Here is a 24,223-nt window from a genome sequence, read left to right on the forward strand (position 1 = left end):
ATCAATAAAGCTAAGACAAAAATAATGGTGGTTGACAGATTCGACACTATACAACTGACTAGCATGTTACAGGAATACCATACAGTAAACACATTTCTCTATCTCGGGTCTAGTATAACTGACGATGGTAACTGTGAAGCAGAAGTTCGGAGACGTATTGGTATGGCAAAAAATGCGATGAGTCGCCTAACTAAAGTTTAGAAAGACAGATCTATCTCTCAAAATATCAAGATGAAACTGGTGAACACCCTTGTATTCTGAATATTTCTATACGGGGTAGAGACTTGGACTCTTCCCGCACGCGAGCGCCAAAAAATTGATGCTTTTGAAATTTGGTGCTGGAGAAGTATGCTACGCGTACCTTGGACAGCTCATAGGACAAACGTTTCTGCAATTCTTCGGTCACGTCGTTAGCAGAGGTGACGATAGTTTGGAGAGATTAATTGTTTCTGGAAACGTTCCGGGGAGAAGATCAAGAGGACGATCACCAACTAGATGGTCCGACCAAATTAAGAGTTCAGCTGGAAACTCATTCTGGGAAGCTCTTAGAGCAGCTGAAGATAGAGAACAATGGAAAAAATTGTTAGGAATATTGTAAAAAATCACGATCCTTAGTAATGGGGAAACGACAAGAGAGAGAGAGAGTAAATAGTGTTAAGTATAAATAAATTAAGACAAGTGTAAATAAAAACTAAATAATATACAACTAAATAGAATCAACTCACGTTTATCCGTGGGGTTAAGTGGCGCGGTTGTCGCGGATAACGAAAATCTCGGATAAGGCGATAAATAACTTGAAGTCAAATACATAAAAGAAAAAGTAAAAATATATTTTGACCTAAAGCTTTAATTTACAATTTATATACGTACCTACATTTTTACCCTTTTTGAATGTAGTCTGTCATTTCTTTCTGCTTCTTTGAGTGGAAAACGTGTTTTTTATTCTACATTGCCTTTTATCGAGCATCAGTTTTTCAAAGAGTAGCGCGTCGTCCTAGTCTTTTAGGTATTCTAGAACTTCATTCACGTGACTTCAACTCTTCTTCATCACTTTCCTCGTTTTCTCCTCAGCATTTTCTTAGGATGTCTTCATCCGTTAGATGCTTAAATCCCGGGTAGGTAGCGTCGCAGTCTAACCACTCTTGCAAGTTTCCTTCGTTTCTATTCTATCCCCCAGGAACTGCGTTCATTAAACTTGTAAGGGCAGGCAGTTCATATTCATATTCTCTAACTGATAGTTAGACACAACTTTCGATGTTTTGTGGCGATAATATAATTTTCTCGTCTAGAGTACGCCAATGAATTAAGCAAAACGTGTTTTTATACCTTCTCGGACGATATAAAAGACGGAACGAAAAGCCTAGTTGATGATTATTCTTGGAGCGTTGATCGAAGAATAATAAACAACAACAAGGTATAAGAGGTGAGTTTTCCCGACTATTTTCCCCCGTCGTTTTGGTGCGTTGAACGAATCCGACGGTTTTTCCTTTTACCCCTCCTTATACGAGCGGTGATCGTATTTGGTGAATGCCCTGTCTTTTCCTCTGGCGAGTTGAGCGATATGTCCTCTCCTTATACGCCCATTTCATATTAATAAAGGTAATTCCTAATGCACGCGATCGTCAATATTATTCATTCATGTACCAGATATCGTCACATCGACCCGAACCGAAAGTTCGATGCGTAGATTAAAAATATATTTTATTAACGAAATTAACGAGTAATTAAAGCTTATTATCTTATCGATTGAATTTTGTTACCCGGAGCATCAAATAGAACGACAACGTTACAGTTTGGTAACAGTTTTCTCCACGACTTCACAATAATTGTTAAAGACTTTACAAGCTCCCACGCAGATGCAATTTCGTAAATAGAGTCGAGAATAGCGAATGACTTCCAAAACTCTATGTCATATAGTTTATTATTAAAAAAAGCTTCTACAGAGTCGCGGATAATCCGCCCCACTGATAAACCGCTCGCGGATAAACGGGAGTTGACTGTACACTATTTGATCCGTACTAGTTGATCCGTACACTATATTTTTAATACATTGTTTGAAGCAGGGGTACAGCCTCAGTCCGAATCTCTTGAACATGATCATAGACAATATATCATGGACATGGATATTGTATCATCAGGATGATGCAATATTCATGGAAGAAAATGAAGATGATCTCCAAGGCCTACTTTAGTGATTCAATATAACAGCACACAAGTTAAACATGTTCATATGCCACGAAAAGACCCAGTCACCCAGTCAATGGTTATAGCCAAGATCTCCATTACCTCGGAATAGATTTATCGTATGATCGACATTCTGCATAGGAAGTAAAAAACAAGTTAACAAGGCAGTCATAGATATCCTATAGAGTATAGAGGAACACATATAGAAAGCAAATCCGAATATATAAAGCATGTGTAAAATCAGTGTGAACATATTCAGTGGACACAAAAGCTGAAAAGTTACCTATAAAAGGATTGACGAGAACTACAAAAATGAACGTATTATGAACCATAATAGAAATCTCTATCAGAGATAAAATTAAGAACGAGGATACTTTAAGAGAAACTGGAATCCAGGATGTGCTGGGATCGGCACAAGCACAATGTCGCAAAGGGAGAGATGATGTCGACAGAATGAACTCAGGAAGAATCGCGAAATGGGCAAAAATATGTAAACCCAATATAAAACGACCACTAGGAAGACCCACAGAAAATGGTATTACAACTGGACATCTGCACTATAAGAGATAGAATGATAGAATAAACAGAATCATGTCCTCCAAGAAGAAGAAGTAGAAGAAGAGGTTTGAAAAGATAAAACAATGAAAATAGACCTGCGGAAATTTTGATGTATGTATTACACCGTTCTTAGGCGTCAACGCCCTTCGGTAGGGATCTATGGGGAAGTATCACCGAGCCGCAATCCCTTATCCCTTGCCGTACTGCTCCCTCATAGGTCGATCAGATGCCCGCATATTCCAGTCTAAGCGCCAGATTCATATTTAGAATTTTATACTGGCGCGTTAGCCTTTTTGTTTTTCCGATGGCCTGGGCTGGGCTTGAACTCACATGCCTCAAGGCGAAGTGAATTGTGGGTCAGCCGCTAGTCGCACTGAGCTATCCGATCGACCGGAAATTTTGATAATAAAACAAAATTGAAATAACAAAATATACATGTCAATGATTAAATGGTGAGCAAAATAAATTTTGAAAAAGATACCTACCTCCAATGTTAGATTTTTCTTTGTAGAATTGCTAACGGGGTTTCGTATACCAATGGGCAATATAGTTTCAACAGGTTTGTTGTTAACTTTTGTAAAATTCGCAGATTCTTCTATTCGTAAATCTGAAATATAATTTACATATCTAAAGTGCTCAAAAAGCGACAAAATAAACAGTACTGAAATGCGTATGTCTCAAACTTGTATGTGCCATGTGCCGAAATGTACTGAGTGGTTTTCGAACGTTGTTATACGTATGTGAATGTCGTGTTAATGTTAGGTGCTTCAGGATATTTCTAAGTTCTCAGTTCAGAAATTTATCGTAAAGCACTGTTTTCGGTCATACGGAAAAGGTCGCGAAAACGGTCCAAACTTAAAATCAACAATGGTTTTAACTGGATGGGGGAAGCAGGTCACAGGGCCAGGGAGTCTCTTAGAATATTGCTTGATCATTTTGGGCATCGCCTTATTGCGCGTGGCAGTGATTTTCCATACTTATTGCACTCACCAGATGCATACATACCGACTGGATAAGCGTCAGATAAATGCTAGAAGAAACAATTAATTTAAACGTATCTCTTAGAACCGTAAATGACATTGAAAAAGAAGTTGATCAATTCAATAAAGACATCCAAAGAATATCTTGGGAATGTACTCCAGACATCAAAAGACGGCTAAAAGGATGCAACTACCCTGCAGAAATTAGAACGCTGGTATACAAAAAACGGAAAGCACGACGAAAATGGTTCCAAAGTAGAGCTCCTCAAGATAAAACAATTGTAAATAATCTCATCCAACAACTAAAAAGAGAGATAAGAGAATTTAAAGAAGAATCCATTACGACATACCTAAACAACCTAACGAATGATAGATCCACAGAATACTCACTATGGAAGGCAACCAAAGGATTAAAAAGACCAATAATGCAAATACCACCCATAAAAAAAGAAGACGGCACTTGGGCTAGAAGCAGCGAACAAAAAGCAGAATGCTTTGCTACACATCTAGAGAAAATATTTCAACCGCATCAACAACAACAAGAAGAAGAAGCATTACAGAGCAACCATTTGCAAGAAGAAGAAAACATAATGCCAGTAACTGTAGAAGAAGTACTAAAAGAAATCAAATATAATTTAAACCCGAGAAAAGGAAAAATATTAAAACAGCTCCCAAGAAAAGCAATTGTCAAGTTGACCTATTTAATTAATGCTGCGATCAGATTAAAATACGTTCCTTCATTGTGGAAAGTGCCGGAAATAGTAATGATACCAAAACCAGGCAAATCACCACATATAACCTCCTCCTATAGACCAATATCACTGCTACCCACAATCTCTAAATTATTTGAAAAGCTTCTCCTCAGAAGATTGCAACCAATTATAGTAAACAAAAAATTAATTCCAAATCACCAGTTTGGCTTTAGGCAGAAACACTCAACTATAGACCAACTCCACAGAGCCACCGATATTATAGAAAATGCACTAGAGGAAAGAAAATTCTGTTCAGCTTTATTCTTAGATGTTGCCCAGGAATTTGACAGAGTTTGGCATGAAGGACTAATTCATAAATTAGAGGCTACTCTTCCAAAATCATACACAAACATAATTAAATCGTACTTAACTGATAGATATTTCAGAATCAAGCAAGATGATGCTTATTCTGAACTTAAAGAAATAAAAGCAGAAGTCCCCCAGGGTAGCGTATTGGGCCCGGTCCTATATCTCCTTTATACATGTGAATACCATACATCTACCAGAATTCGATAACTACTGTTTAGCTACCTTTGCCGACGACACCGCAATATTAGCAGTAGGTAAAGATAACGTAGAAACAGCCAATAAACTGCAAAATGCGATGAGCAAATTCCAAAAATGGACTAAGACGTGGAAAATTACATTGAATGACAGCAAATCAGTACATGTTGATTTAACTAATAAAAAAATTCTCTACGCACCAATAAAAATTAATGCACAAGCCATTCCTTATGCCGACACAGCCAAATACCTGGGCTTAACTCTAGACACGAAGCTGCGCTGGAAAGTACATGTAAAGAAAAAGAAAGAAGAATTAAATATCAAATATAAAAAATTGTATCGGCTACTGGGAAGATACTCAGGGTTGTCAATGTATAACAAGATGCTAATCTACAAACAAGTTATAAAACCAGTATGGGCGTATGGTATCCAACTATGGGGATGTACAAAAAAGACAAACTTGAAAATAATACAGACTTTTCAAAACAAAGTATTAAGGGGCATAGTTAATGCACCCTGGTACATCCGTAATGACGACCTCCAAAAGGATCTACGAATGGAGCCCGTCGACAAATAAATCAGAAAACACGCAGAAAGTCATGAAAAAAAACTTCTTCTCCACGAAAATATTGAGGCCATCCAGCTCCTGGACAACTCAAACCAGAAAAGAAGACTGAAGAGGACCAAACCTCACGAGTTGGTGTAGTGCGACAAAGCTAATAGCGGAGCATTGCGCGACTAGTGTGCAAGCAACGTTTTGGTGCAGTGCGTGATAAAGTGAAAAGCAGCGCTTTGTGTGATAGTGCGCAAGCAAAAAGTGCCGCAGTAATAATAAAGACAACTAAGAAGACATCAAAGGGTGACTCTTAGATATTAGGTAGTTAGTAAGATAGGATAGATAAAAAGTTACTCATTGGTCAAAGACCAGATTGAAGCACTTAGCAAATAAAAAAAAACAGATGCGTACATATGGGGAATACTGAAGGAGGTAGGCCGATCCACAGTCTGACATTCCAGAATTGCGGACTAGAATTAAAGATTTTTTCGTGCCAGAGGACATCTTTAACATTTCTATCGTGAATAATGTTTGCAAGGTCATATCATGTATACTAAATATACAGGGTGTCCCAAAAGTAGTGGAACGGTCAAATATTTCGCGAACTAAACATCGGATCGAAAAACTGAAAAATACATGTTCAATCATTTTCAAAAATCTATCCAATGACACCAAACACCAACCCCCACTACACCCCCTGGAGGTGGGGTGGAGGGTAACTTTAAAATCTCAAATGGAAACCCCTAGTTTTTCTTTTTTTTTATTTAAAAAGACAAAGTCGCATCCACCCGAAGGTTATTAGCGACATTTCTGTAACATTTGTAACAATATGAAATCAAAAATTGGTAAAAATGAATTACAATTTGTATACAATTAAACCTTTGGAGCAATAATTTGATTCCACGCACTAACACTTTATTTTTGGAATGAACTTTTAGATCGCTAGCGACACTCCGACACTCTCTTTCTGTTGCATCATTAGTGATAGCTATTCACTAGTATCTGCTTGTTCATATTTCCTTCAATGCCTATGTGGGATGGTATCCACAGGAAGTGGATTCTTCTGAAACTTTCTTGAGCTTCCATTAGTTCGGCCTTGGTTCTTTTCTCAATGGGGTGTTTATGGTATATATTTTGTATAGCTTTGACTGTGCTAAGAGAGTCGGAAAGGACTGGACAACAAGGGAGGTTTTTAATATATACATAGTTTGATGGTTTTAAACAAACCAAAGAGCTCTGCAGTATAGATGCTGGAATTCAGAGAAAGATGTAGGAGCATAACAAGGCGATGAAAAATTCCATCAATATTCTTTTGAAGTAGAAACTTGAATCTTAATGTTGGCTTAATTGAGATGTGTCACTTTCCCAGTCTGACGCGTCACTGCCAAGATAACTATTAATTTTTTTCTTTATGGACGTGAATTTTCGTTTTATGGATCTTTCCTTTAAATGGGGGTAAACTAGACTGAGCATATGGGACAAAGCTGATAGGTCTGTGGTATATTCTTGAATTATGGTTATAGGATCTGTTGATCCCGTGATATTCATTAGGACCATGTTAAGTTGATCAAAGTTTAGAGGGAAAGGTAGAGGGTGATTTTCTATGAAGTTTTTAGCAGGGTCAAGTAAGAGAGAAAATGAGCATTCAGAAGTGCTTGCTGAACTAATTTTAGCTTTTTTAGATTTTGCTTGGACTTTAGGTGGTGGAAAAATGTTACATTCTTTTGAAGATGGATCTGCTTCAGGTGAAATAATTTCATCAAAATTACGTTTTGGTTGATTAATTATGTGACTGTCCTTATTTGATGCATCTTCTTTGTTCGGTATCTCCGGGACATTGGAGATAGACATTTGTTCACACTGAGAAGGGTTTGTATCATTGGGTGCTTGCAAAGATATATTTGTTGCGCTGGATACCGATGCTTCATTGTTTTGGTTGGGGTTTAGTTGAGCTAGTGGTTCGGAGCACTGTGATGCAATGTGACCTGGCTTCTTGCATCTAAAGCAAACTAAACTGTTTTGAGAGATGAATATTCTATATATCGTGTTGTCAAAAACAAGAGTAAATGACTCTGGTAGTGTTAGACTGTGAGGACTGATATAGATTTGTCTTCGAAAACTAAGGATGTGATTGAACTCAGGCATAGAAGCACTAATTTTGAGGAATGTCATGGGGGAGACAGGAACTATGCCGATTTTTTGTAACTCATTGATTAGCAAGTCGTGCGGTATTGAAGGACATACGCCGGAGAGCACAAGTCGTTCCGCTGGTGTAACTAACCTTCTTGCTCTGACAATTTCACCTTGTGAAAGATTTGATCATGATTATTCATAAAATCATCTACTATTTGTTTATTGGATAAATACATACATATGCGATTATTAGATAATCTAGAAGAGAAGATTATATTTTTCGGTTGAATTATATTTCCAAGTGGGAGAAGGTAGTCTTGGAGTTTGGTGTTTTCTAAGGCACTAAAGATAATTGCTTGGGACTTTAAAGGAAAATGCACTCTCGACGCTACCAAAGAATATGACTGTGATGCGTTTATTTGACTTTGATGGTCTTGTATTTTAGAACTGTTGTGGGATTCCATGTTTGAATTAATTTCGATAAACGTTAAGTGAAAAGTAAGTCCGACCCTGTACACCCGCTATAATCAGTCTTTACTAAAAGCGGTTATTTTGCTGGTAAAACTGGATTTGTGTATTGACAACAATAACAAATAATTGCAATTTGCTGACTTTAATGCTAATTTTACTGGATATTATGTAAAGAGTTTGTACACTTACAGTTTATTTCAATATATCACTGAGATTCACAATTTATAACTTATATTAAACTTTGTTAATACTAAAAATATTCGGAGCCCACATTGAATACAACATTATAGTTATCGATGCAGGATCGGTCTCCCCTAGTTTTTCTTGCAGATTTGGATTCATTACGTAAAAGTAAGCAACTTTTATTCAAGACATTTTTTCGAACTGTGGATAGATGGCGCTATAATTGAGAAAAGCGATTTATCCTGATACCATAGGTAAATTATAGAAACGGTCTAATATCTCGAGAAATACACTTCCAAATGAGAAATCAAAAGAAAGGTTTTTAATATTTTTCAAAAACCTATCGAATAACACTAAACATGACCCTCCAACCCACCCCCTGGAGGTGGGGTGGGGGTAACTTTAAAATCTTAAATAGCAACCCCCACTTTTTATTACATATTCGGATTCGCGATGAAAAATTAAGCAACATTTATTCGAAACATTTTTTAGAATTGTTGAAAGATGGCGCTTTAATTGGAAAAATACGATTTATTAGCGCCATCTATCAGCAATTTTAAAAAATGTTTCGAATAAATGTTGCTTAAAAATGTTGCTATTTAATATTTTAAATTTACCCCCACCCCGTCTGCAGGCGGTGGGTTGGAGGGTCATTTTTGGTGTTTATCGATAGGTTTTCGAAAAATATTAAAAACCTGTTTTTTGGTTTCTCATTTGGAAGTGTATTTCTCGAGATATTAGACCGTTTCTATAATTTACCTATGGTATCAGGATAAATCTTTTTCCCAATTATAGCGCCATCTATGCACAGTTTGAAAAAATGTCTTGAATAAAAGTTGCTTACTTTTACGTAACAAATCCAAATCTGCAAGAAAAACTAGGGGTTTCCATTTGAGATTTTAAAGTTACCTCCAGGGGGTGTAGTGGGGGTTGGTGTTTGGTGTCATTGGATAGATTTTTGAAAATGATTGAACACATATTTTTCAGCTTTTCGATTCGATGTTTAGTTCGCGAAATATTCGACTGTTCCACTACTTTTGGGACACCCTATATAAATAATCATAAATATTTCAATATTCATTTCAGTACTGTTTATTTGGCCGCATACTGTATTTGAACAGTTAAAATGCACAAAAATACTGGAAGGTGTGTTTGGTAATATTTTCATAAACATATTAATTGTACAAGCGACACAAAACTTACTCCTTTTTTATTTCTTTCAAATAACTTTCTCTCTCTCTCTCTATTTCTCTCTATCTCTCTATTTCTCTCTATTTCTCTCTCTCTCTCTCTCTCTCTCTCTCTCTTTCTTATTTATCTGGACTATTTTACTTTGTGCATTATTCTATTCAAATACCTATACACATCCTGGGGATCTTTATGCTTGTATAACATAAATTGTAAATTGTAAACTACATAAAATATATAGAAAAAATCTTAATTAGAGTTTAAACAATTTATAGAAACTTACTATCCACTTTCATTTTTTCTAAATTTAGGACTTCCCTTAGATTTTTATTAAAGGACTCATCATCTACGGATATGTTGTTTATATTTCCATTTATTCTGTTGGCTAAAAGTTTGTCAACTGTTGCTGCTTTTAGATGAAATTTGCTTGGAATAGTTTGATTTTTAGTAGCGCTAAAATAATTTTCACTGAAATGCTGCAAATTAAATCCAGATATGTTTCCTCGAATATTCCCTAAAACAGTTTGTTAAAAGTTTATATACCCTATTCCACGAACATACAGTCGGAAAAATGAAAGAATACCCATGAACGAACATATAAAACACGCTGTATTTTCCTGTCACCGTGTCACACAAAAAATTGGCCAGCGCAAGTACATGTAATAATTATAGTCCTGGAACCGAAGCATTTCACCTCGCAATTTTTACAGAATGGATCGATTTGCTTGAAAATTTGAGAATAAGTAGTGGATAGTTCAAGGATCAAAATCTATAAGATGCCGAAAGGCGCTTTTACCATGGGGGCGGTTGCCACCCCATCTTAGGGGTGGACATTTTTTATTATATTTTGACTGCAAATGTTGATAAAACATTCATTCTAAGCAAAAAATGTTCTATACATTTTTTTGATAAAATTAATACTTTTCGATTTATTCGCTATCGAAAGTGTTAGTTTTATACAGAAAAAATCAATGTTTTCGATATATACTCATTTACCATTCACTCAATTTTTGCCGTAGAAAAAATTTTTTCAAACCAAGTTCTTGTTAGTTAAATAACCTACAATTTCACATAAAACATTGTTTCGTATATCTGATGCTAATCTTTCTATTCTGCAGAAAATGGCATTTTTTACCAAACTACAAAAAGTCGTTATTCGCTTTTAACTCCAGTTTTTTAAAAACTAATCATTCTAAGCCAGTCAAACTTCTAGAATATATTAATAATACATGAATGAATAAGAATGAATAAGACCAATGAATAAAAGCAAAGCTAACTTACATTATTATGCTTCCAATTGGATTTCTTTTTTTTTTTTCAAAAAAATATATTGATTTTTTAACCGTAACCTTTTAATTTTTTTCTTAGAAAGTTTTGGTAAAAAATAATTTTGTATGTTTTTACAAGATCTATAAGACTATTAATATTAAATCCTTTTAAAATCCTCAGTCGCAAAAAGTGGTGACTTTGAAAGGGTTGGTAAAGGTGATTTTTGCATGTTATTACAAGATTTAATTGTCAATAACTCACTCAATTTTTACTGTAGAAAAAAATTTTGTAAACCAAGTTCTTGGGAATTAAATAAGCTACAATTTCATATTTAAATATTTTTCGTATCTCTGACGATAATCTTTCTATTCTGAAGAAAAGGGAATTTTTTACCAAACTTCAAAAATTCGATATTTGCTTTTGACTCCATTTTTTTTAACACTAATCATTCTAAACCAGTTAAACTTTCGGAACCTATTAACAATACATAAATAGAGGAGACGAAATAAGGTCAATGACTAATTTTAATCAGGGTGGTGATTAGGGGTTTGCTTTCGATTACTTTTTCGCTGAAAAATATAGGGTCTGACATTCTTTTCATTATTACCTACTTAATTTTTGAGCTAAAGACTTTTTTTATTTCTGGAGATAGATATTTTTAAATACTTTAAATTAGTTTAAACAAGTTATCCTCGAAAAATGCATAGTTTTCCCGACTTTTGACTTTGAAACTACAATATTTAGCATTTGACGAAGAAGAGCTAAATAATAAAGTATAGCTCGATTACTATTGATCTTAAAGAAAATTAAAAAAAAAAAACGGTTTTGTTGATTTTTTCAAAAGGTACATTTTTATTAACCAAAGTTGTTTTGATAAAATGAAGACTTTTTGAGTTATTTGCAGAAAACTGAATAAAAACATTAATTTTTTTAATACAGTGCGGTGGAATAAGTGTTGCCCCCCCTGTTAACTTGTTTATTTTAAGAATATAAGCAAAACGCTCGGACAGGTCGATTTTTAAACTAATCATAGTATATCATAGCATCAACGTTTCGAACTTTACGCGATCCCCCTTCAGGTGACAGGTATAACTTTGATTTTTTTATATGGTAAAGTACATCATGTGACACCTCATTTAACAGATTTTAAAATACTGATTTCAAAAATATATAATACTTTAATCCTTTTTGAGATCGCAGGCCCAAAATTTCGGTCGAACTCTTTTTAAACGGGTTTTATTTTTTTCGAATTCTGAGAAAACTAATAAGTATTTTTGAAAAATTTAAACGCAGAATGAAAGATTAGATTATTACCGAGGGCTGACAGTCCCTTAGAATAAACAAAAAGTTTCTTTTGAATGATATATTTGAAATTAAAAATCACACTAAATTTTCTCTTTTTTCCACCACTGTGACTTATTAAAATAAGCATTGTAGGAGTTCTCAGGGACTTTAGACCATCAAGAATACTGTAATATTTCATTCTGCGTTTAAATTTTTCAAAAATATTTATTAGTTTTTTCAGGATTCGAAAAAAATGATTGCATTTAGAAAGAATTCGACCGAAATTTTGCGCCTACGCTCTCAAACAGGATTAAAGTATTATACATTTTTAAACTCCGTATTTTAAGAGCTTTTCAATGAGGTGTCACAGGATGTACTTTCCCATTTAAAAAAATCAAAGTTATGGCTGTCACCTAAAGAGGGATCGCGTAAAGTTCGAAACGTTGATGCTATAATATACTATGGTTAGTTTAAAAATCAACCTGTCCGAGCGTTTTGCTTATATTCTTAAAATAAACAAGTTAACAGGGGGGCAACACTTATTCCACCGCACTGTATAAAACTAACACTTTCGATAGCTAATAAATCGAAAACTATTAATTTTATCAAAAAAATGTATAGAGCATTTTTTGCTTAGAATTAATGGTTTTACCAACTTTTGCGGTCAAAATATAATAAAAAAATTTCACCCACGACATGAGGTGGCAACCACCCCCATGGTAAAAGCGCCTTTCGGCATCATATATAGATTTTGATCCTTGGACTATCTACTACTTACTCTCAAATTTTCAAGCAAATCGATCCATTCTGTAAAAATTGCGAGGTTTTGTCCTATTTTAAGCTTCATTACTTGGACTATTATTGTTACATGTACTTGCGCTGGCCAATTTTTTGTGTGATACGGTGACAAGAAAATACAGCGTCTTTTATATGTTCGTTCATGGATATTCTTTCATTTTTCCGACTGTACGCCTGTTTTGGATTACTTCGACAACGAATATTTTACTGTGCAAAATAACAACAACGAAAGTAAATTGCAAATTACATTGTTGTTTAGTGGAATAATTATTATTAGCGCCATTTACTTTCGTATTTCTTATGTTGCACAGTAAAATATTCGTTGTCGAAGTAATCCAAAACAGGCGTATGTTCGTGGAATGACCCATACGAATATTGTATAATAGTCTAGTTGTCTAGTTCGCTAATACCGGTAGGCAAAATTATACTGATACCTTAAGAGGCTACAAACTATAGTACTATACTATCAAAAACGAAGGCACAATATTGTAGTAACAATAATTATTATACTCATAGGCGCGCTAAATGTTGCCAAGTTAGTCAAGTTCGATTTCTTGTTATAGATAATCGATTTTTAGTAATTCCAATATGACACAAAAGCGTATTTTTTTGTTCTTCTTAATGGCGATACAGACTCGTTTTTTTAATATATTATTTAATTATAGAGTACTTTCCACATACCAACATATTTCTCAAATTGGACTCTTTACCGCCACTTTTTACTATATTACGAATACACACAAACAAACTTATATGGAATCATCTGATATTTCGTGTTATTTCGTGCGAATTTAAAAAACGAACACACGAAGTCATACACAATTTATTTTAAAGCAATTTAATAACAAATACGTATCAATTAAATAAAACAATACAGTATTTAACAAACAAATTGAAACTAGTTGTTTTAAAGTCAATAGAATAAAAAATTTCAATGTAAAACTAATAATGTTTAAATTGTTTTTTTTTGTTTTTTGGTAGTCAGTGTTATCACCTCTTGTCTAGTCCTTATGCAAGCTTCAGTTTGCGTGGGCACGCTCTTAATCAAATCATCAACATGATGTTGTGGTAGGTTGCTCCATTCTTCAAGAGCAGCTTGCAATAGCCATGCGGTGTTTTGTGGATTATCCCGGCGAGCTCTAATTTTTCTTTTAAACATATCCCACACATACTCTATAGGGTTAAGCTCGGGTGAGCAAGCAGGCCACTCCATGCAAGGGATACCTTCTGCTTCAATGATGTCTCTAGTCACTTTAACGGTATGTGGAGGTTCATTATCATGTATGAAAATTAAATTTTCTCCTGTTGCACCTCTCCAGGGCCTAACTACAGGTTATCAACATACCTGTGAGCAGTTAAAGTTGATTGGATGAAAATTAAAGGAGTTTTTTACGGATCACAATTCCTCTCCAGAACATTCATCATCATCATAGTCATTAACATCTTAGTAGATGTGTTGTGGTTCATAATTGGGCTTCAGCAGCTCGGACAGTTTGATTGATAATATTTCTCCACTGGTCGCGGTCATCAGTTACATGTATTACCTCAGTATACTGTTTGTTGAGAAGCTTTTTAGTAATGTCCGCCCATCGCTGTGGAGATCTTCCGCGTTGGCGTTGAGTCTGAGGCCTTCCTTGGACCACCAACTGCTCCATTTTGTGATCACTCCGATGGATATGACCAAAGAACTTTAAAATTCTAGAGTAAACGGTACTGGAGAGACGCTGATCCGGTTTAATTTCATCCAGAACCGAGACATTTGTACGGCGAGCCGTCCATGGAATTCGAAGCAGGCGTCTCCATGTCCACATTTCAAAGGCGTCTATACGTCGTCTATCTGATTCTTTGACTGTCCATGTCTCGCATGCATAGTAAAATATGGAAAAGACCAGAGTTGAAACGAGTCTCTTTTTGTTTGTCATAGTAATGTGACCATCACGCCAGACCCCGTTTAGTTCACTCATTGCTGCTCTTGCTAGTTGAATGCGTCTTCTAATTTCGGGTTCACAACTGCCTGTGTTGTTAACTAGAGCTCCAAGATATATCATAGATGAGACTACCTCGCATCCCGCAATAGTTTGGGTTTCAGGAAACTGTTGTTGGCGATCAATAACCATGATTTTGGTTTTGTTGTAGTTAACCATGAGTCCAAATTTAGCACTTTCTTCCTCGAGTTTTTTTAATAATTCAATAATTTCTTCTGGAGTAGAGGCTAGAAGTGTAGTGTCGTCTGCGAAACGCAAGTTAGATATCTTAACACCACCTAGGTTTACTCCTCCCTCCCAACCATCCAAGACCCTGCGCATTATGAACTCCGAATAGATGTTAAATAATAAGGGAGATAAAACGCATCCTTGGCGTACTCCCTTCTCCAAAGTGCATTTGTCAGACAGGTATCCGTCCATTCGAATATATGCCAGGTTATCTTGGTACAGTTTGCTAATAAGGTGAGTCAAGTGTTTAGGTACACCCATTGTCGTCAATATGTTCCATAGTTTGTCCCATCTAACATTATCAAAGGCCTTTGTATAATCGACGAAACATATAAATATCGGGATCTGGTATTCTCTGGCTTTTTCTATGATGTTTCTTACATTAAGGATTTGTTCTCTAGTACCTCTGCCCTTTACAAATCCAGCCTGCTCAGGTGCTATTTGCCAACTTATGAAGTTTTCTAGACGCCGTTGCAGTATGTAGAGGATCACCTTACTGGCGTGTGATATTAGAGCTAATAGCCTGTAGTTGTTACAATTATTTGTTGAACCTTTCTTATGAAGAGGTATGATTATGGTCTTTCTCCAATCCTCAGGCCAAACGCTTGTGTGCCATATTTCATTACACAATCGATGTAATATTTTCACTCCACATTCCGGAAGATGCTTCAAGACGTCTGCAGTAATGAGATCATATCCTGCTGCTTTGTTTAACTTAAGTCTTTTTAAAGCGAATTCCACCTCGGAAAAAAGTATGTCAGGTTCAGATTCAAAACTAGTGTGGTGTGTCTCTGTTGAAGGAGAATGGAAAGTGGAGGTCTGGCAGTCAGGTACAAACGGGGTGTCCGCTGGCATCTGGTCCGCATTGGCGTATAAAGACTTACAATACGCCCTCCAAACATCAATAACCTTGTCCAAATCCGTCTGTACATTACCTTCATCATCTTTGATAGACCAAGATTTCTGTTTGAATTTACGTGTGAGTAGTCTGACTTTATCAAAGAGTTCCTTGGTGTTATTTGTGTCGGCATGTAGTTGAATTTCTCTGCAGATTTTCTCTATATGCTTGTTTTTGTCTCGTCTACAAGCAGCCTGAATAGCTCTAGATAGCTGTCGGTACTGGGAATTCCTGAGAGGGTTCTCGATTCCAGCAATTTTAAGTTTTCTACGTTCTTCAACGAGGTCAAACGTATCTGCAGACATCCACACTTTTTTTGGTCCGGTTGAGACGGCATTAGACTGTGCCTCGCAGTCAGCCAAGGTCTGTATCAAGGTATTTTTAAAAGATAACCAAATCGTTTCGGAATCATGAGTGGCGATAGTTGGTAAAATATTTTCGAATCCAGAACATTACACTTCCCTTTTATATTTGTGAACAGATCTGACAGTTTTCGTTCTTGCTTGCCTTCCTCGATTTCTAAGTATGTACACGATTTCGTCAATAATCTGATTTTACACAAATCCTGACTTTTCCTGAAAATTTTTGTCAATTCGCAATGTTCCAGTTTTGGTGGTGAAGACACCAATTTAGGCGATTAATCTTGCGCTGCCTGGATAACTCGGGAACCCATAACTGTCTCCTGCTGTATACTTCTTGGCACGAACTCTTCTTCTTCTTCTCTTTTCAACTGAAAAAGTTACACCTGTAGCTTCCGAAAGTTGCCTTTGAAGCTGCAGGTGAGAAATGGTTGGGTGTCTTCCAGCTGATTGGACAATTAACCCTTAAACGCCCAAGGGTGGGTAAAAAATGTCCACCTAATGCGTATTCCCTTGTAACATATTTATTACGTGTTTAAAAATTTTCCAAAAATTATTGATTGTTAAAAAGACAGCCTTTTATCGAATTTTAAATTGGTTCTACCGATATTTTTGAAAATAAAAGTAATATCATGAGTATGGGTGGGCATAAAAAGTACACACTTGGTAAAATTTGTTACTAAAGGTTTCTATTTAATTTCTCGTTGGTAGGAACATAATCCATATAATTATCGACGTATAATTACATAATCCACATAATTATCCGCCAATGAAGAGGCTGAAAGGAAGAATGTGGAGAAAATCGACAAATCTGAATTACTGGCTTTTACTAGTATGTTAATTTTGATGTACATTGTAATTTTGTTGTAAGGTTTGTAAATTGTTCATATTAATATTTTAGAAGATGCTGTGTTTATTAAGCGTAAGATTCTTAAGTTTAATCCATCTCCAACAACTCTCAATAAATTTATTAGCTATTTTCGAGGTGGACATTTTTTACCCACCCTTGGGCGTACATGGAACCTAAAAAAGATTGGGCGTTTAAGGGTTAAACGATCTTGGCGAGCCGTTATTTCTATTTGGCGACTTTACCTTGTTTTATTTTTGAGTTTTGCTAGGTCTTGTTACCTAGCATAGGTTTTTGACAGAACGCCCTGTGTTACGCCTAGCTCTACAGCTATGTCCCTCTGAGAACATTACTTGCTCCACAAGACCAATAATCTTTCCTCTTTGTAAGTTATATAACCCCACATAAGGCATATTTTGTTTTTGGACGCAAAAAGTTAAATTATTTATTTTCGTTCAATTTGCAACTCAAGCAAATAACCGATACCGTACCGAGCTGTACTATCTGATTGTATTATTGATTTTTTTATTTTCAATAAAAACCTTTATTCTTCGCAATAATAACAAGGTTTTTCAAAAGAAATAAATATTAAAAAAAATGAATGGGTTGCATGTGTGAGTCCATACTATTGTAGTAAAGAAAAGAGAGACGTTCTCACAAACAATTTATTTTACAACTGACGACCGGTTTCGCTGTATACAATATTCACAGCATTTTCAGGTCACGGTAAAAGTAAAATTAAATGCTACAAATAACAAAAAACCAGAGTTAGTTAAGTGGTCTGGTTGAAATCAAAGGGTAATGATCAAGCCAATATTAAAGTATACATATTTATGCATATATATAAATACTAACATGTACGTAAATATGGTTTACAACCCTCACACTCACATACATGCACGCATTCAAATGTAGTGGCAACAAAAGTATGTTAAGTATAAGTATAAAATATACACTTACTTTCCGGTATAAGGGAATAATATAGTAGTATTCAATATCATACTTTTTCTCTATATTATGCTAAAGGGAGAGATGGTAGAGGGACAGATTTGAATGTAATGCATTAACAAAACAAAATAATTGGCAGGATCTTGAGGGGATTAGTAAGGAAACACGACATTAAAACGTGAAACCAAAAAAATTGTTAGTTATATATAAAGTGATGTTATTTGTATATTTTTAATTAATAGTGTATATTTTAATTTAGTTGGGATTATTAGATGTTGTTCTGGATGTTCAAGAACTAATAGATGTAAGATTGGTTGTGCAATTTTCTTAAACCAGAATTGGTCAGTTGTGTATTAGTTGTGGTGTGATTGTGAAAATGTTTTAATTTGATTTGTTGGAGATATTGAAATTAAATTGAACAATAGTAATTAGGTAAAAATTTGCTAAAATTTTTTAATATTAAAAGTGTCAAACAATAAAATCATTAATAAATAATTCAGCATTAAAGTCAAGTGTAAAGGTAACTGTATATGAAATTAAATTTATAGTAATGTAAAGTTATGATTATTTGTGCAGCAATGAGATTTTATGAGATATTATTAAAAAAAATTTAGAAAAAGTTAGAAAAAGGCAAATATGAAAAAATTATAATAATAGATGAAAAAATATCATTCATTTATGTTAATATCTGTTAAATGTAATAAATAGTTGAGTAGATTGAAAATTAATCTCAAAAGATCTTTGAAAAAGTTACCTGGTTGAGCTGAATTATATGGTTTCTTTGTAAAGTTAAAAAATTTTTTTTTAAATATTTTTTTTGTTTTAAAGTTTTAAAGTTTAAAAAAATATATTTCAAAAAATTTTTTTAACTTTACAAAGAAACCATATAATTCAGCTCAACCAGGTAACTTTTTCAAAGATCTTTTGAGATTAATTTTCAATCTACTCAACTATTTATTACATTCAACAGATATTAACATAAATGAATGATATTTTTTCATCTATTATTATAATTTTTTCATATTTGCCTTTTTCTACCTTTTTCTAACTTTTTTTAGTAATATCTCATAAAATCTCATTGCTGCACAAATAATCATAACTTTATATTACTATAAATTTAATTTCATATACAGTTACCTTTACACTTGACTTTAATGCTGAATTATTTATTAATGATTTTATTGTTTGACACTTTTAATATTAAAAAATTTTAGCAAATTTTTACCTAATTACTATTGTTCAATTTAATTTCAATATCTCCAACAAATCAAATTAAAACATTTTCACAATCACACCACAACTAATACACAACTGACCAATTCTGGTTTAAGAAAATTGCACAACCAATCTTACATCTATTAGTTCTTGAACATCCAGAACAACATCTAATAATCCCAACTAAATTAAAATATACACTATTAATTAAAAATATAAAAATAACATCACTTTATATATAACTAACAATTTTTTTGGTTTCACGTTTTAATGTCGTGTTTCCTTACTAATCCCCTCAAGATCCTGCCAATTATTTTGTTTTGTTAATGCATTACATTCAAATCTGTCCCTCTACCATCTCTCCCTTTAGCATAATATAGAGAAAAAGTATGATATTGAATACTACTATATTCTTCCCTTATACCGGAAAGTAAGTGTATATTTTATACTTATACTTAACATACTTTTGTTGCCACTACATTTGAATGCGTGCATGTATGTGAGTGTGAGGGTTGTAAACCATATTTACGTACATGTTAGTATTTATATGTATGCATAAATATATATACTTTAATATTGGCTTGATCATTACCCTTTGATTTCAACCAGACCACTTAACTAACTATCGTTTTTTGTAGCATTTAATTTTACTTTTACCGTGACCTGAAGATGCTGTGAATATTGTAGACAGCGAAACCGGTCGTCAGTTGTAAAATAAATTGTTTGTGAGAACGTCTCTCTTTTCTTTACTACAAATAAATATTACTTTGAAATACATGGTGATTCCATATAAGTTTGGGTGTGTATATGTGTCCGAAATATCTCAACAAAATATTCAAAATTAAAACTGCAATCTTGAAACGCGTTTTCCGTGAGCTGATGTTGCCTCTTAAGAGGGTAGGCGCAAAATATTGGTCCAATGCTATTTAAGTGCATTCATTTTTTCGAATCCTGAGAAAACTAAAAAGTATTTTTGAGAAATTTAAACGGAGAATGAATAATTACATTATTACTCCACAGCAATAATTTCCCCACAGGGGAAAAGTTTAGCTACACTACAAGTGTAGATTGTTCCATTATCAGACTTATTACTTTGTAACTATACTCATTTACTTACCTAGCACTGTCATATTATCCACAGAAATGTTATCAAAATTAACATGCTTTCCTATACTTCCTCCATTTATAGTATACAAAAATTCTTCTGTACCAATATCATTAAGATTATCTGTAATTTCCAAGGTTTTATTAACTTCTAAATCATTAAAAGTTAACGTAGAGTCAATATACTGCTCTCCAGTGAGCTTGACAAGACTATCATCGAATTCCGTAATGTTTTTGCCGTCAAATGTACCCTTTACAAAAATATGTTTTATAAATATTTTTCCTTTTAACAAGTTAATCTTTAAGGTTTGGTTTTCATCTTTCGATATAATAGAATTCAAAGATACATTGTTTATAGAGTTTGATTGAATATTCAGTTGTGAAACACTAAGTCCACTAGCAAATGTCTTTGGTGCGGAAACCATGGCATTTGGTTCATCCTAAAATAATATAAAATATTGGCGATGGCATTTACCTATACAGGGTGCCAGACGAAAACGAAATAGAGAATATCAAGAACTAGGTACACATTATTTTTGAAAAATACAGCGACAGATCAATTTTTGATTAAAGGGTTACATTTTCTGGTATTTTCGATTATTTTAGTTTTAACCCTAAGCCAGAGTAAAAGTTATCCTAACATTTTTTTAGTGGAAATGAGGGGGCAACAGATGTTTTTTGCCCTCCAAAAGCTTATAAAATCGAAAAAACTAACAAGACGTACGAAGATACAAGTGTGTATAGTCCAGAGAAATAAGGTTTTTGTCGGGACACTTGAGCAGCCAGGTTGTAAATGGGTTTTTGGGTACTATACACGTAATACATTATAAATACAAAAACTCCCGGGACAGTTCGGACGAGAAACTAAGTTATTAACAAATAAGAGTCAAAAATGGAAGGTTTTCGTTTAAATCGCTACAGGTAAAAATAGGGTAACTAAATATCTTATTTATAATATTCTTCTTTTTGTAGATGAGCCAAGGTTTAAAATGGCACTTTTTGAATTTTGGTCCGATCCTTTTTTGTTTCGAAAGTGCAAAATAAGACTAAAATTTCAAATATAAAAAATGTGCTATAAGTTTTGCACTGTATAAGATAGCCTTAAGACTTTCATAGTACATGAAAAGTTGAGTCAAACACTCCATATGATGTATAAAATTTTTTAAGACGATTCGTCAATTAGTTTAAATTTTATTCAATTTGTTTATCGCACAGAGCTTTTTTTTCGCAATGTTTATTGTTCAGAAAATAATAATGGCATAACAATTCTGTGGAAACCACATGCAAGAATAATAGTTATATTTTTAAAGTATTGAAAAAATCATTAAAAAGTCGTTTTTATCACTCCGAAAAAAGTTTAGTAAAATAGAGTCATTTTTGGCTTCTAAACAATTTGAATAACTTTGTTAATATTGACTATGGAGTAAATCTACTTTAGGATTTCAAAAACTGGTATTTTTATACGAATTTTCAGAAAAAAACTTTTTGCCTAGGTTAATCAGGTTCAAAGTTAGCCACTTTCATTATTTAATTCGCAGTTACTTCTATATACAGTCGGAAAAATGAAAGAATACCCATGAACGAACATATAAAACACGCTGTATTTTCCTGTCACCGTGTCACAAAGAAAATTGCCCAGCGCAAGTACATGTAACAATAATTATTACATGTACTTGCGCTGGCCAATTTTTTGTGTGACACGGTGACAGGAAAATACAGCGTGTTTTATATGTTCGTTCATGGGTATTCTTTCATTTTTCCTACTGTACATCAAATTCTCCTGTAACAGTGTTTGTTACCATACTACTCCGAAACAGCTCGGCCGATTTTTATAAAATTTTACACGTTTATCGTGTAGGACGTCGAAGAGGTTTTAATAGAATAGAATAGAAATATGCTGTATTGTCACTGAAAATTTTTACAATTTTATGGACAAAGCTTACATACAGTCAAAAGAAAAACATAATATAAATAACAAATAACAACTACAATTTACTAAAATTAGATAAATCGTCAATAGTGTACAGTATAAGATATAAAAGCCAAGACAAAAACCATTTATTGCAAAATATATATAAATTGCAAATTGAACATACAACAAATAAAATAAAATAGGTACAACATAAGGAACTGACAAGTTTATGCTACTGCGCATGGAACCCAATTTTCTTAGTTATACATTAAGAAATTCTTCTATTGAATAATATGATCTTTTGGATAGATAGGCTTTTGTCATTTTTCGGAACTTAGGGAAAGATGTTGCAGATTTAAGTTGTAACGGAAGATGATTGTACGGTTTCTTTGCGGAATATAATATAGATTTCTTTACTAACTCAGTGGATGGAATCGGTAAATAAATATCAAATATTGAATTTCTGGTGGAGTAAAGATGATTGGGCCTTGATGGAAAGACATGAAGGTGTTTACGAATTAAACAAACCGTTTCTAGAATATATAAAGATGGAAGTGTTAAAATTTCGTGATCTCTGAAGTAACTTCTGCAATGTGTAGATCTTCTGAGGCCAAACAAATATCTTATTGCTCTTTTTTGCAATCTAAAAATGACATCAAATTGAGCAGCTGTACTAGAACCCCAAAAAGGAAGACCATGTCGAAGATGAGACTCGAACAACGAAAAATATGTTATTTTAGAAGATGCTAAATTGAGTTCCCTTGAGACAGATCGTATTGCATAGCAAGCTGAGGCGAGTTTCTTACTTAACGAATCGATATGAAGTGACCATTTGAGGTTGCTGTCTAAAAAAATACCAAGAAATTTTACAGAATCAACGGTACTGATCTGGCTGTTATGAAGTGGCAAAGGTTGAAAGAGAGGTAATCTATTTTTTATACCCATAAGTTATGAGGGGGTTGCCCCCCTGACATTTTTTTTATTTTTTTGAACAAAATTATCTATCTTAATTTTATATGATGTAGAATTAAAAAATACATACAACCCTTAATTTTCACTCTTCCATCACCAACCTCTATTTGTTAATAGCCATCTATATATTTACATCTATAAAATTCTCCTGTCACAGTTTTAGTTTCTATACTCCTCCGAGATCGCTTGACCGATTTTTATGAAATTATATATGTATATTCGGTAGGTCTTAGAATCGGTCGTAATCTATTTTTCATATCCCTGAGTGATAAGAGGAGTTCCCCCTAACATTTTGTAATGTTAGGTGGGGTTGTGTTTATATAACGTACTCTGTAAGACTACGAGTACATACAAATTAAAAAAATTATGATCAAAATACATCAACAAGTTTTAGCGATATTAATCGCAGCATATGTTTGCAGAATCAGTTTCATTTTTGGAGTGCACATATTTTAGTAATTCCCCTCCACCGACCACGAATTAATTCTGTTCGGACGCCAGTTTTAAAGCTTTATTAACCACTCTGTTGAGGTTCAAAGTTTACTCAAACTTTTACACATAATTTATGTATCTTCAACTTCAAAATGGTTCTAGTTAGGTTGCTTAATTTTTACATACAAAGTAGCCGTCAATTAAATAAAAAAGTGGCTAACTTTGACACTAGTTAATCTTGGCGAAAAGTTTTTCTTTGAAAATTCGTATAAAAATACCAGTTTTTCAAATTCCATTGTAGTTTTAGCTTACAGTCAATATTAACACAGTTATTCAAATTGTTTATAAGCCAAAAATGATTATATTTTAGTAAAATGTTTTCTGAGTGATAAAAATGATTTTTTTAAATGCTTTAAAAATATGACTATTCTTTTTTCATGTTGTTTTCACAGAATTGCTGTAT

General features: G+C 33.9%; 1 protein-coding gene across 2 annotated transcripts in view; it reads right to left on the bottom strand.

Moving 5' to 3' along the window:
* Nucleotides 1-24,223, bottom strand: part of LOC126885674 (uncharacterized) — a 228,615-nt gene that overhangs the window by 46,398 nt on the left and 157,994 nt on the right. For both annotated transcript variants that reach the window (XM_050652369.1, XM_050652368.1), the window contains exons 13-15: nucleotides 20,458-20,884; nucleotides 9,793-10,023; nucleotides 3,228-3,349 (exon numbers count right to left, since the gene is read on the bottom strand). In XM_050652369.1, the coding sequence (XP_050508326.1) occupies nucleotides 3,228-3,349; nucleotides 9,793-10,023; nucleotides 20,458-20,884 (780 nt within the window). The remainder of the gene's footprint in view (nucleotides 1-3,227; nucleotides 3,350-9,792; nucleotides 10,024-20,457; nucleotides 20,885-24,223) is intronic.

The sequence above is a fragment of the Diabrotica virgifera genome, chromosome 5 (genome assembly GCF_917563875.1).
Source record: "Diabrotica virgifera virgifera chromosome 5, PGI_DIABVI_V3a".
NCBI lineage: Eukaryota > Metazoa > Arthropoda > Insecta > Coleoptera > Chrysomelidae > Diabrotica > Diabrotica virgifera.